Consider the following 12,361-nt stretch of genomic DNA (forward strand, 5'->3'; position numbering starts at 1 on the left):
ACATTCGGTGCTGGTGCCCTCAGAGGTCAGAAGAGAGGGCATCGAGTCTCTGGGACTGAAGTTCCAGGCCATGTGGGTGCTGGGAATCAGACCCGGGTCCTCCTCAAGAGCAGCAAATACCCTTAACCACGGAGCAACTCTCCAGTCCCCATGTCCTCTTTTTCGAGGGGAGATCTCACTGTTTCTCAGGCTAGCCCCAGCATCCAGCTCCAATGTAAAAGCCAGTCTGTGGGGTGCATCTATAACCCCAGAACTGGGGAGGTGAAGGCAGAAGGATGGATCCCTGGGGCTCACCGGCCGACCAGTCTATCTAAATTGGTGAGCTTGGATTTTGTCTCAAAAACTAAGATCGAAAGTGACTGAACTTCTGCCTTCCGTGTGTGCACACCTGCACACACACAAACACATGTACATCCACACAAAGCCATGTTTCCCCCCTCTTCGCTATATTAGAGCTGCACCCAGCACACACGCAGACCCACTGCTGAGGTCCCGCAGGCAGCTCCTCCGAGCCAGCTAGGTTTGTCCTCCACATGTGTGTCCTCTCCCTTCAGCTGTGTTTGAACCAAAGTACGGTACCATTCCGCTTGCAAGCATGTCAGCGTTCATCCCTAAAGCGCTGGGATGCTTTAAATGCCTTCTTCGCCTTCATTCATGCACCGCCTCTAATCTAAAACCCATCTGTCAACACAGGATATTTCACCATTTCAGGTGGCATGCGTGGCATGTTTGAATCAGGAACCAGATAAGGTCCCGCCATGTGTCAGGTCCTCAGCTTGTGAGGTCTCTGGTTTCTCTCTCCATCTCCCTTCTTTCGAGCAATTTGTTGAAGAACTTTATCCTGGCAAGCACAATGCCTCCAGCGTGGCCTGTGACCCATGGTTGAACTGGAGCAAATCAGCTCAGCATTAAAGTGAGCCTAAGCATTGCAGAACTGCCTGGGGTGCACCTCTGTGAGTTCAAGGCCAGCCTGGTCTACAGAGCGAGTTCCAGGACAGGCTCCAAAGCTATAGAGAAACCTTGTCTGGGGGGGAAGAGGGAGGGGGAGCTGCTGCATGGACCCTCCAGATGGCTCTGTGCACAAAGGCACAGGCTGCCAATCTGCTGGTCCAAGTTCAATCCCCTGAACCCACATGATGGAAGGAGAGAACCGACTCCCACAGGTTATCTTCTGGTGTATGCATATGTCAACCCCGCATGTGCACACGTACAACATAATGTAAAATAAAAATAAAGCAGCTTGGTGTACCAGTGTTCTGTTTGTCTTATAAGAAGCCTTGGGCTCCTCGCCCCCTTCCTTATCATCCATGTCCTGTTGTGTCTAATAAGAATTCTTGGGTTCCCCCTGCTTCTTATAATTCATGTTTATTATTTGTTACAAAATATTATCCCACTGGTGAATAGGAAGTTGTTCACAAAACTACATCTTTAGGGTAGGCAGAGGCAGGTGGATTTCTGTGAGTTCAAGGCCAGTCTGGTCTACATAGTGAGTTCCTAGACAGAACTACATAGTGAGACCCTGTCTCAAAAAAAAAAAAAAAAAAAATTAACATCTTTAGCAGCTAGAATGACGGCTTAGTGGTTAGGAACATTTGTTTGCCCTCCTGGTAGCTTACGCGTGTTTGAGGTTCCAGGGAACCTGCCATCCTCTGCTGGCCTCTGTCAGCACTGCACACATGTGGTATACACATACATACATGCAAGTTAAGTTTTAAGAAGGAAAACAAAGGGCTGGAGAGATGGCTCAGCGGTTAAAAGCATTTCCTGCTCTTCCAAAGGTCCTGAGTTCAATTCCCAGCAACCACATGGTGGCTCACAACCATCTGTAATGAGGTCTGGTGCCCTCTTCTGGCCTGTAGGCATACACACAGACAGAACATTGTATACATAATAAATAAATATTTAAAAAAAAAAAAGGAAACAAAGCTATGTCTGAGAATTTGTAGAGCATATAGTACTTGGAATCAGATGCAGGGGAACCACTGTAACTTCAAGACCAGGCTTGTGTTAGGCAATCCAGGGCTAAGGTAGACCACATAGCGTGAGCCAGTCTCCAAACAAACCAACCGGGCATTCGATCTTGGTGTATTTGTGACGTGTCCTGCTCACTGGTCATTTATCTTCAGGTATCGTGATGCCGTGTTCTTTTTCTTTGTTCTTCTTGGAAACAGGTTCATGTGGAGCCGAGGCTAGCCTTGGATTAGCTAGGCAACCAAGGATGATCTTGAAATTTTGCTTGTTTTTTGAGATAGGGTTTCTCTGGACAGCCCTGGTGTTGGGACCATTTGGAGTCCTGGCCTCCAGCTGCTCTTCCCTGCTAGAGATCTTTACTTTCCTTCTGATTTGAGTTACTGAAAGCTGTGTCAAAGTTGTTTACCAACTCTGCTTCACGAGCACGTGTTGCGTTGCCTTGAGGATCAGAGGATAAGGTTTTCACCTGTTGGCCCACCTGACTGTGTTGGGTATATAAGCCTCCATGGTGCTATTTAATAAGGGGCTTCTTTACCAGTGACTAGAGGTCCGTGTCTCTGTCTGTATTGTCTTTCTGTGTTTCAATCTCCAGCCCCTTGCCCGAGGCTCAAACTGTATGGTAGCGCATTGAGCGCAGTTGGGCATCGTGAGCTACACACTGGCTGTCCTGGAACTCGCTCTGTAGACCAGGCTGGCCTCGAACTCACAGAGATGTGCCTGCCTCTGCCTCCCGAATGCTGGGATCCCAGACCTGCACCACCAGGCCTGGTTTGTGCAGTGATGGGGACTGACCCCACAGCTTCCTGCGTGCTGGGCAAATCCTCTACCAACTGAGTCCTAATCCAAGCTCTAGTACGTGTGTAGCCATGTGTCAGTGTATGAGCATGGTGTGCAGGTGTCTGTGGAGGCCAAAGAGTTTGTTGGATCCTTTAAAGTTGGATAGGCAGTTGTAAGTTGGGTGCTGGGACCCCAACTCCAGTCCTCTGCAAGATTGGAAAAAATGAAAACGGCCCAAAACTACCCTTTTCTCAGATTCACCATGACAACGTCCTGAGAAGCCAAGTCAAACTTCCTATCTCCATTGCAGCCTCTGCACTAGATGACAAAGTCCCGAAACCATCGGACCTCGCTGCTGAAGACAGTGACACCCAGCAGACCCCTGCTGTCTCGCTACCCTCAGAAGCAAAGGAACAAACGGGCACCCTCGGAGAGAGGACCTTTAACTGCTGCTACCCAGGTAAAGGGTCAAGCCTGGTGGTAGCAGCCCCTTCCCTGCCCAGCCCCAGTGCAGGGAGTCCCCGCAGGTCAATCACAGTTGGCACCTGTCCTCCTCAGGGGTCCTGTAGGTCCTTACGGGTCCCGCCGCTGCAGTGCCAGAGCTACAAAGACTGCGTTCACAGCTGCTCCTTAACTGAGGGTGGAGTCACGTCTCCATAAACCCATTTTAAGTTGAAACATCAAGTCAAAAATTCAAGAAGGTGGCTGGAGTGATGGTTCAGTGGTTAAGAGCGCTGACTACTCTTCAGAGGACCTGGGTTCAATTCCCAGCACCCACATGGCAGCTCACAACCATCTGCAACTCCAGTTCCAGGGAACCCGGCATGCTCACATAGACAGCATTGCATACAAAAAAAGAAAAAGAAAAACACCAACACACATAAGAATAATAAATTATTTAAAATGCGAAAGGAATGGGTTTGGAAATCTCAGCACTCAGGAGATGGAGGCAGGAGGATTACTGCAAGTTTAAGGACAACCTAGTGAGTGTAGTGAGTTCAGTCCAGCCAGATACTGTAAAAAAGAAGGAAAAGAAGGAAATGCATGAGGGCTGAGGGTGTGTCCCAGCCACACGGCACTTACCTGGGATGCCAAAGGTTCTGGGTCTCATCCCCAGCACTGCCACACTGCCAGACAGAAGGAAGATGAAAATGCCCTTTATCCCCTCGGCTCACCAAAAGTGCCAGCCCCTTTCTTTAAGCCTCGTGCAAGACTCTGGCCTTAGACCCAGGCTGAGCAGAACACCTGGCACGCGGCTCTGTGAGGAAGGGTTGGCAGGGGCTGTCATTCGCTGGCAGCCGTACTGAAAGCAGGAAATGACAGTATGGGTGGGCGTCCGTCAAAGCCAAGCCGTGGCAATTTGGGGCATTTTGAGAGCCAGCTTTGCTTCTCTTCCAGGTTGTCATTTCAAAACCATTCACGGCATGAAAGATTTGGACCGCCACGTGAGAATCCACACAGGTGCGTATCCATTCACTCAGGAGTTGGGGGGGGGAATACAAGGAAGTGGATTAAGTGTTGGGGACCCAGGAGTGTGTCTGTGGCTGGTGGCATCTAGCCTAGAGCTTGGAACAGGAAGGAAGGGATGTGAGGATGGTTGTTGCTTCAGGACCAGTCTGGTCAGCACATACAGAGGGTGGACACGGGCTGCTTAAACCAAGGAACATCTGGCTGTGACTTCCTGGTGTGTCAAGATTTATTTATTTATTCTATGTACAGTGTTCTGTCTGCATGTATGCCTGCAGGCCAGAAGAGGGCATCAGATCTCATTACAGATGGTTGTGAGCCACCATGTGGTTGCTGGGAATTGAACTCAGAACCTTTGGAAGAGCAGGCAATGCTCTTAACCTCTAAGCCATCTCTCCAGCCCTTAATTTTTGTTTTATGTGCATTGGTGTTTTGCCTGCATGTATGTCTGTGTGAGGGTGTCAGACAGTTGTGAGCTGCCATGTGAGTGCTGGAAATTGACCCCGGCTCCCCTGGAAAAGCATTCAGTGCTCTTAACCGCTGAGCCATCTCTCCAGCCCCGTGTTCATCCTTTTGGTATAGTGGCAGAGTACTGTCTATAAAGTCCACACTCCAGAACCACATGCTTCAGTTACAGGGGGGTAAAATCTAAGTGCTTTGTTGGTCCACATTCATAGCTATACGCAGCTGCATTGGCTGGATACACTTCTCTCTGCAACAGGATGTGTGATCTTCAACCCAAGGAGTCTCAGCCACGGCCAGACCCTTTGTCTAGCTCTCCTCTGTGGCTAATGTGGCTCTACAGTGATGGACCCGAGGGCACAGACTGGTGCTCCAAAGTCCAAAACGGCTATTGTCTGGCTCTTTAAAGTATATCCCTTCTGAGTGCCTCTCTGGGCCAGAGTGTGGGTTCATTTGCTGCTAATGAAACCAAGTTGAGTGGCTTAAGTTGTTAGTGTCCCTGCAAATGTCACAGCCAGATCCACGTGAGATGAGCAGGCGCCAGGTCAAAAACTGGCAGAGCCCAACCGAGCAGTTTATTGTTTAAACTATGGGGAAAAGTCTCCAGGTGACAGCGATTACATTAAAGCTTCAGGGATGGTTACGTGGAAACCCCCTTGCAAAGGACACCTCTACTACAGAGCACCTGTGACCGTCACCATGAGAAGGGGCTCTAGTGACTGATACACAGTCAGGGATCAGCAGGGAGGAGCAATTTATTTTGTTTTAAGATTTATTTATTATGTATACAGTGTTCTGTCTGCATGTATGCCTGTAGGCCAGAAGAGGGCACCAGATCTCATTACAGATGGTTGTGAGTCACCATGTGGTTACTGGAAATTGAACTCAGGACCTCTGGAAGAGCAGTTAATGCTCTTAACCTCTGAACCACCCTCTCCAGCCCGGGAGGAGCAATTTATACTAAACATAAAGATGGAGTCTGTTGACGGATCGTGCAAAGTTCATAAGGAGGGTTCCATTCTCTGAGAGACAAAGCTCGGGATTAGGGCCTGCGCAATTCTCAGCCTCTGGGGCATTCGGGTAAAGGCTGGTTCCATAGAATAGCAAAAGATCCCCAGGTCGTCAGACAATATCCACCTCAGCCTTCCGACTGACCAGGAGGCCATCATTTTCTTCCCTTGAAGAAAAAAATCCTGCATGTATATTTAACCATTTTGGTTTTTGCTTTCTGTGAACTGTACCTCCTATGTGAAATCCAACTGCTTCCTTTTTGAGCACAGTTTAAGAGCTCTGCCTTCTCTGGGACCAAGGTCTCAATCTATGAATCTCTACAGTGGGAAGCAAGATTGAGGCTGGGGATGGCTACAGCACCCCTCTGCCTGTGGCCCAGGAGCTGAGCCTTCTGATCTAGCGAAATGAGTGGAGATTTAATGGTGTTGCCCTAGCATCCAGGGGAGCAGGAGATGGTGGCCACTGCCCAGCTCTACCTTGGAGCTTGCAGCATTGAGATCACAGAGTCTCCTGGACCTCTGCTGATTTCTGCTGCCGATGGACTGAAAGGAAGGCTCGCCTTCCTCCTCTGTAATAAGGAAGATTCTGCCTCACCTCAGTGGGTGAGGCAGTCAGGCACCAGGAGGCTCTGCCAACACAGAGACCAATTCAGGGCCAGGACGTATCCTGAGAATAGCTTAACACTCATCATGAGCTGGGGTTTGCACTGCTGCCGTCTAGTGGGAAGAAGAAAACTACACCCAAAATTGATTGGCCTCCGGTGCTCACAGTACCGTGGGTGGCCCTAGAGAAGTGGACTCTCTGATGGTGTTTAACTGCTTGGTATAAGCATGCTGGGGATAAGGAAACTGGGGAGGGTCTGATCCTTGAAATGGTGACGGGGCTGCTTCAAATCTGTGCCACCACCCTGTGAAGCCCAACAGAATCTAGAACTACCTAAGAGACGGGCCTCTGGGCATGCCCTGGGGTATTTCCTTGATGGAGTTAACTGAGATTTGAAGACTGCGTGGCACAGTTCCCTGACTGGAATCTTGTTTAAATAGAGAAAGGGGCTGAGCAGCTGCAGGCATTGGGTCCTGTTTCCTGATTGTGGCTGCAATGTGACCAACTGCTTCAAACCCTTTCTCCCTTATGTTGGGTCTGTCAGGGTAATCACAGTATCACAGGGTAATCACTGGGTATCGCAGTAATGGGAAGAGGAACTAAGACCTAGCCCTGACCAAGAGCCCCATAACCTTGACTCCTTATGTCTTTGAAGGCGACAAGCCGCACAAGTGTGAGTTCTGTGACAAGTGCTTCAGCAGGAAGGACAACCTGACTATGCACATGCGCTGCCACACGAGCGTGAAGCCACACAAGTGCCACCTATGCGACTATGCAGCTGTGGACAGCAGCAGCCTCAAGAAGCACCTGCGCATCCACTCGGACGAGCGGCCTTACAAGTGCCAGCTCTGCCCCTACGCCAGCCGCAACTCCAGCCAGCTCACCGTGCACCTGCGCTCGCACACAGGTAAGCCCCTCCCCCAGGAGCCCCTGCTTTACTTTCTCTATTGGGTGCTGCCTTATGACACAAGCGACTGAGATGAGTTGCCAGGAGAAGCACAGGAATTTGGAATCTGACCCGATGCAACTTGTTCAACCGTCTTTGCCAAAACACCAGTTTTCAGCAGATCAGTGTGATGGCTGTATTTTGTAACCATATAGAATACAGGTGGGGATGGCTACCCATCACAGCAACCACGTGTCAAAGGATGCGTCTCAAATAAAAATGACTGGCCAGCTAGATGTTTTTAGTGCTTTGGTTTACTCTCTGCCTGGCAGGCCTCATTTATGTAGCAGAGCCAACTGAATGCATTTGCAAACCATACGCGTCTTGTTCTGGAATGTTTCCCCTTACTTCTTGGTAGGTAGGACTCCACAAAACTAATGTTAGCTAGATAAAACCAACCCATTATAGTGCACACCCATACACACACAAGTAGGTGGAGGGTTGAGGCATTAACAGTGAGATACGAGCATTTCAATAAACTCATAGAAGATGGCGAGATCATAGAAATGTGTTAGCATTTGAAGCTGAGTTCAGCCGGGCAGTGGTGGTGAACACCTTTCATTCCAGCACTCGGGAGGCAGAGACAGGTGGATCACTGTGAGTCTGAGGCCAGCCTGGTCTACACAGAGAAACCCCTGTCTCAAAGAAGCAACAACAAAAAAGAACTGGGAAATGTAGCCAAGTTAGAGCAATTGTTTAGAATGTGTGAAGCCCTGGGGTCCATCCCCAGCACCACATAAACCAGGCATGGTGGTGCACAGCTGTTGTCCCAGCAAACGGGAGATTAAAGCAACTCTGGCAGTCAGAATTGAGTGAAGATCAAGGCCAGGCTGGGATACATGAGATCCTGTGTCTTAGAGTTTCAGTGGCTGTGAAGAGACACCATGACCACAGCAACTCTTTAGGTGGCTTATAGTTTCAGAGACTTGGTCCATTAGCATCATGGTGGGAAGCAAGGCAAAACACAGGCAGACGTGGTGCTGGAGAAAGAGCTGAGAATTCTGTATTTTGATTTGCAGGCAATAGGAAGTGAACTGTGTGTGTCACTGGGTATAGCTTGAGCATAGGAGACCTCAAAGCCCACCCCCACAGTGACACACTTCCTCCAACAAAGCCACACCTTCTAATAGTGCCATTCCCTTTAAGTGCCATTTTCTTTCAAATTACCACACTGTGTCACAAAGTAATTGACTATGAATGTATAATTCTTTTTTTTTAATTTAATAAAGCTTTATTTTTCCAAATATACAACTGATTGAACCTGTTCATGCATCTTCACCAGCAGCTAGGGCATCTCCTCCCTTTGTGTTTCTGGTGTGAAGTACTTGGGCTCTCTGCTTTGAAACCAGCTCGATAAGTGAACATATAATTCTATAGCCAGCACAACTATCCCATGTACAAGAGGAACAGTCGTCTGTTCAAAGACTCAAGAGTTTAATTGAGTAAAGAAATGAAATATGTTAGGCCCAGCAATGAATCCTGGAAGCCAGAGTACTTGGGGAATTAGGAAGAGTTTGGCTAAATTGATTCTATTGCCAGCAGAAATACAGGTAAGGTTCATGAGGAGACAAAACAAAAAGACATGAATTAAAGGTAATGCTGCTAGGTGGGGGGTAAGGGCACCAATAAGACAAGGCCCTCTAAATCAACAAGGTCAATACACACATGAACTCACAGAGAGCTAGACAGCATGCAGAGGGGCTGCACGGGGCTGCACCAGATGGGGTCCTAGAGCTGGGAGAGTCCCTAACCCAAAGCTACCTCCTATTGAGAACCACTTGCAAATGAAAATTTTCTTTTCTCCAAGTGAATCTCAGTGAGTAGACTGCACACTCAACAGTAGATGACCAACAGAAAACAAACTCCGTGGCATCTTTGGAGGTTCCTTGTCTTGTAATATCATGTCAATTTTTTTTAAATTTTATCTTATTTTTTATTGTTGTTTATTTCATTTTATTTATTTTCACCCTGCCACCGCCACACACACACACACCTGCAGGATTTCTCTATATAGATTTGGCTGTCCTAGAACTCACACTGTAGCCCAGGCTGACCTTGAACTCACAGAGATCCCACTGCTTCTGCCTCCCGAGCGCTGGGATTGAAGACAGGTACCACCACTGCCTAGTGATCTCTCTTTTTGCCCTGTAGGTCATTTACACACCTATCATAGCTTCCAGTCAAGTGTCTCTGTGGGATTCCCAAGTGTGCAAACCAGTGGGTCTTGTGCCGCCCCTTGGGTGCTTTTCCTTCTCTTTGTTTTGTCCTATTCTAATGTGTTGGTTTTTGTTTTATCGTATTATGTTTCATTGTATTATTATTATCCCTTAGAAGCCTGTTTGTTTTCTAGTGGGAAGAACCTGGATGAAAGGGGTAGGGTGGAGAGGAAATGGAGGGAGCAGAAGGAGGGGAACTACAATCAGGTTATATTTTGCGACAAAAAGGTCTGTTTCCAATAAAAGGGTGGGAGGGACTAGAGTTGCTAGTTATTTAACAAAACTTCCCAGAAACTAAAAAAAAAAAAAAAAGAGGATCAAATGCCAGAAATTAGAATTATTTCTGAATAGTCTAGGAAGAAAATTAATCAAAGAATCTTGCAAGTCAAACAGTGACACACACCTTTAATTCCAGCACTCAGGAGGCAGAGGCAGGCAGATCTCTGAGTTCAAGGCCAGCCTAGTCTACAAAACAGACTGGCTACACAGAGAAACCCTGTCTTGAAAAATAAAATAAATAAATAAATAAAATAAATAAAAAACCACCCTGACAATTTGGAACTTGTTGCAAAGAGAAGAAAAAGAAACTCGGTTCTGGTGTGGGCCCCTGTTCTCCTTAGAAGGTATTGCTGGGAAAGCAGGTCGTTGCCATGGGCACGCGGCTGTTGAGTATGAGCAAGGATGACTCAGGGGCTTTTCTGTAGCTGATAACAACTAAAGTAGCCATCCCTATGATTACCAAAAACCTCTACAAGGCCTTCAGAGAAAATTCTCAACTGCACCGCCTTGGAAAGCTGTGGCTTTTCCACCGGTTGCCCCCAGTGCGTGGTGCCTGCCACCTTTGTGTGTTAGCTTTTTAGATCATTCCATTCTGAACCAGGCAAAGTGCATGGCTTTAAGCCCAGTACTTAAGAAGCAGAAGCAGATGGATCTCCGTGAGTTCAAGGCCAGTCTGGTCTACATAGTGAGTTCCAGGACAGCCAGGACTTTAACACAGAGAAACCCTATCTTGAAAAAGATTTTTTTTAATGTGTATGGATATTTTGCCTGCGTGTTTGTATGTGTACCATGTGTGCAGTACTTGTGGAGGCCACAAGTGAGCGTCCGAGTTTCTGCTACTGGAGTTACAGGTGGTTGTGAGTTACCATGTGGATGCTCTGTTACCATGAGTTACCATGAGCACGGATCTTCTGCATGACTAAGCAGTGCTCTTAACTTGAGCCGCCTTGCCTGCCCTGTGTGTGTAAATCTTATTTGAAGAACTCATATGCAACATATATTGCGTTTCTAGAACCCAAGTATAATTGAGTGTGGACTTGGTGGGGGCATGGTACTGAGTTTGGGCCCCTGCTACTCGAGCTTTCTGAGTGCCGGTTGCTTCATCCTTAAAACGGGCAACAGGTACTGAGTTATTGAACATGGTAAGTGTTGTCATTGGGAAGTTGCAAGGCACGGTTCAAAAGACCCAGCCGTTTCCTGGTCTGGTATAGGTGGGAACTCTGCTGCCTGTCCACGCTAATGTAATCATCCCTTCCATTGCTAGGGGACACCCCCTTCCAGTGCTGGCTCTGTAGCGCCAAGTTCAAAATCAGCTCGGATCTGAAGCGCCACATGATCGTTCACTCGGGGGAGAAGCCTTTCAAATGCGAGTTCTGCGATGTCCGCTGCACCATGAAGGCGAACCTCAAGTCGCACGTCCGCATCAAGCACACCTTCAAGTGTCTGCACTGTGCGTTCCAGGGCCGGGACCGGGCGGACCTGCTGGAGCACAGCCGACTGCATCAGGCTGACCACCCCGAGAAATGCCCCCAGTGCAACTACTCCTGCTCCAGCCCGGCCGCCCTGCGCGTGCACAGCAGGGTCCACTGCAAAGACCGGCCCTTCAAATGTGACTTCTGCAGCTTTGACACAAAGCGGCCCAGCAGCCTGGCCAAGCACATGGACAAAGTGCACAGGGAAGGGACCAAGACGGAGAACAGGGCCCCGCAGGGGCAGGGCAAGGGTGGGCCACAGGAGAGCGGCCCCCACCACGTGGCCCAGATTATCACCCAGAGGGCCTTCCAGTGTGACAAGTGTGGCGCCTCCTTTGTCAGGGACGACTCTCTGAGGTGCCATCGGAAGCAGCACAGCGACTGGGGTAAGAATAAGAACTCGAACTTGGTCACTTTCCCCTCAGAAAGCGTTGCTTCGGGGCAGCTCAGTCCGCTGGTCTCTGTGGGGCAGCTGGAGAGCACCCTGGAGCCCAGTCATGACCTCTAGAGCAGCGTGAGTGGTCTTAGGCATCTGAACAACGCTGGTGCCAGCCCCTCGTGGTGACACCATGAGGAGGACCCCTTGTCTTCTCCTCTAGAGTTGGCAGCCCCAACCAGCCTCCAGCAGCGGAGCAGCTGACCCAGGAGGGCAGAGGTGCCAAAGGGAGGCCACAGAGACGATTGCCCACGGTCCAGCTGCCTCCTTGGATGATGCACTGTGGCTTGGGTCATTCGAAGGTGGGAGCCACTAAGCACGCCTCTGCCCCGTTGGGGAGAGTTGCTCTGCGTGGATTGTGGTTTGAAACTGACTGGTCTCTGGCGGAGTTATTAAGCTGGCAAACCCAGAACACCGCATCTAAACTGAGCTGTGGGGGGAAAGGAGTCGGTGCTCCATCAGGGTATAGGTAAAGCTCTTTCTTGAGTATGACTGTTAGTGTTGGCCTTATACATTTGTGCGGTGTCTTTTCTGTGTTTTTTGCAATAAAAAGTGAACTCTATAGAGGGATATGAGTGGCTTTACAATCATCCTTAGACAGGCTGTCCCCACCCCAGTCAGTAACTGATGGCAGAGGCTCCTAGGATCTCCCAGTGGAAGCGAGACGCAGTTTGAACTGATGGTGGCGCCAAAGATCAAGCTAGCCCTAACAGCCTCCCGT

The 12,361-nt window shown here is 49.0% G+C and overlaps 1 protein-coding gene across 2 annotated transcripts in view; it reads left to right on the forward strand.

Moving 5' to 3' along the window:
* Nucleotides 1–12,155, forward strand: part of Zfp64 (ZFP64 zinc finger protein) — a 56,372-nt gene extending 44,217 nt beyond the window's left edge. For both annotated transcript variants that reach the window (XM_057781821.1, XM_057781823.1), the window contains 4 exons: nucleotides 3,059–3,208; nucleotides 4,147–4,209; nucleotides 6,947–7,198; nucleotides 10,997–12,155. In XM_057781821.1, coding sequence (XP_057637804.1) covers nucleotides 3,059–3,208; nucleotides 4,147–4,209; nucleotides 6,947–7,198; nucleotides 10,997–11,712 — 1,181 coding nt within the window. In that variant the 3' untranslated portion in view covers nucleotides 11,713–12,155. The remainder of the gene's footprint in view (nucleotides 1–3,058; nucleotides 3,209–4,146; nucleotides 4,210–6,946; nucleotides 7,199–10,996) is intronic.
* Nucleotides 12,156–12,361: the final 206 nt, after the last annotated feature.

Source organism: Chionomys nivalis, chromosome 9, assembly GCF_950005125.1.
Source record: "Chionomys nivalis chromosome 9, mChiNiv1.1, whole genome shotgun sequence".
Taxonomy (NCBI): domain Eukaryota; kingdom Metazoa; phylum Chordata; class Mammalia; order Rodentia; family Cricetidae; genus Chionomys; species Chionomys nivalis.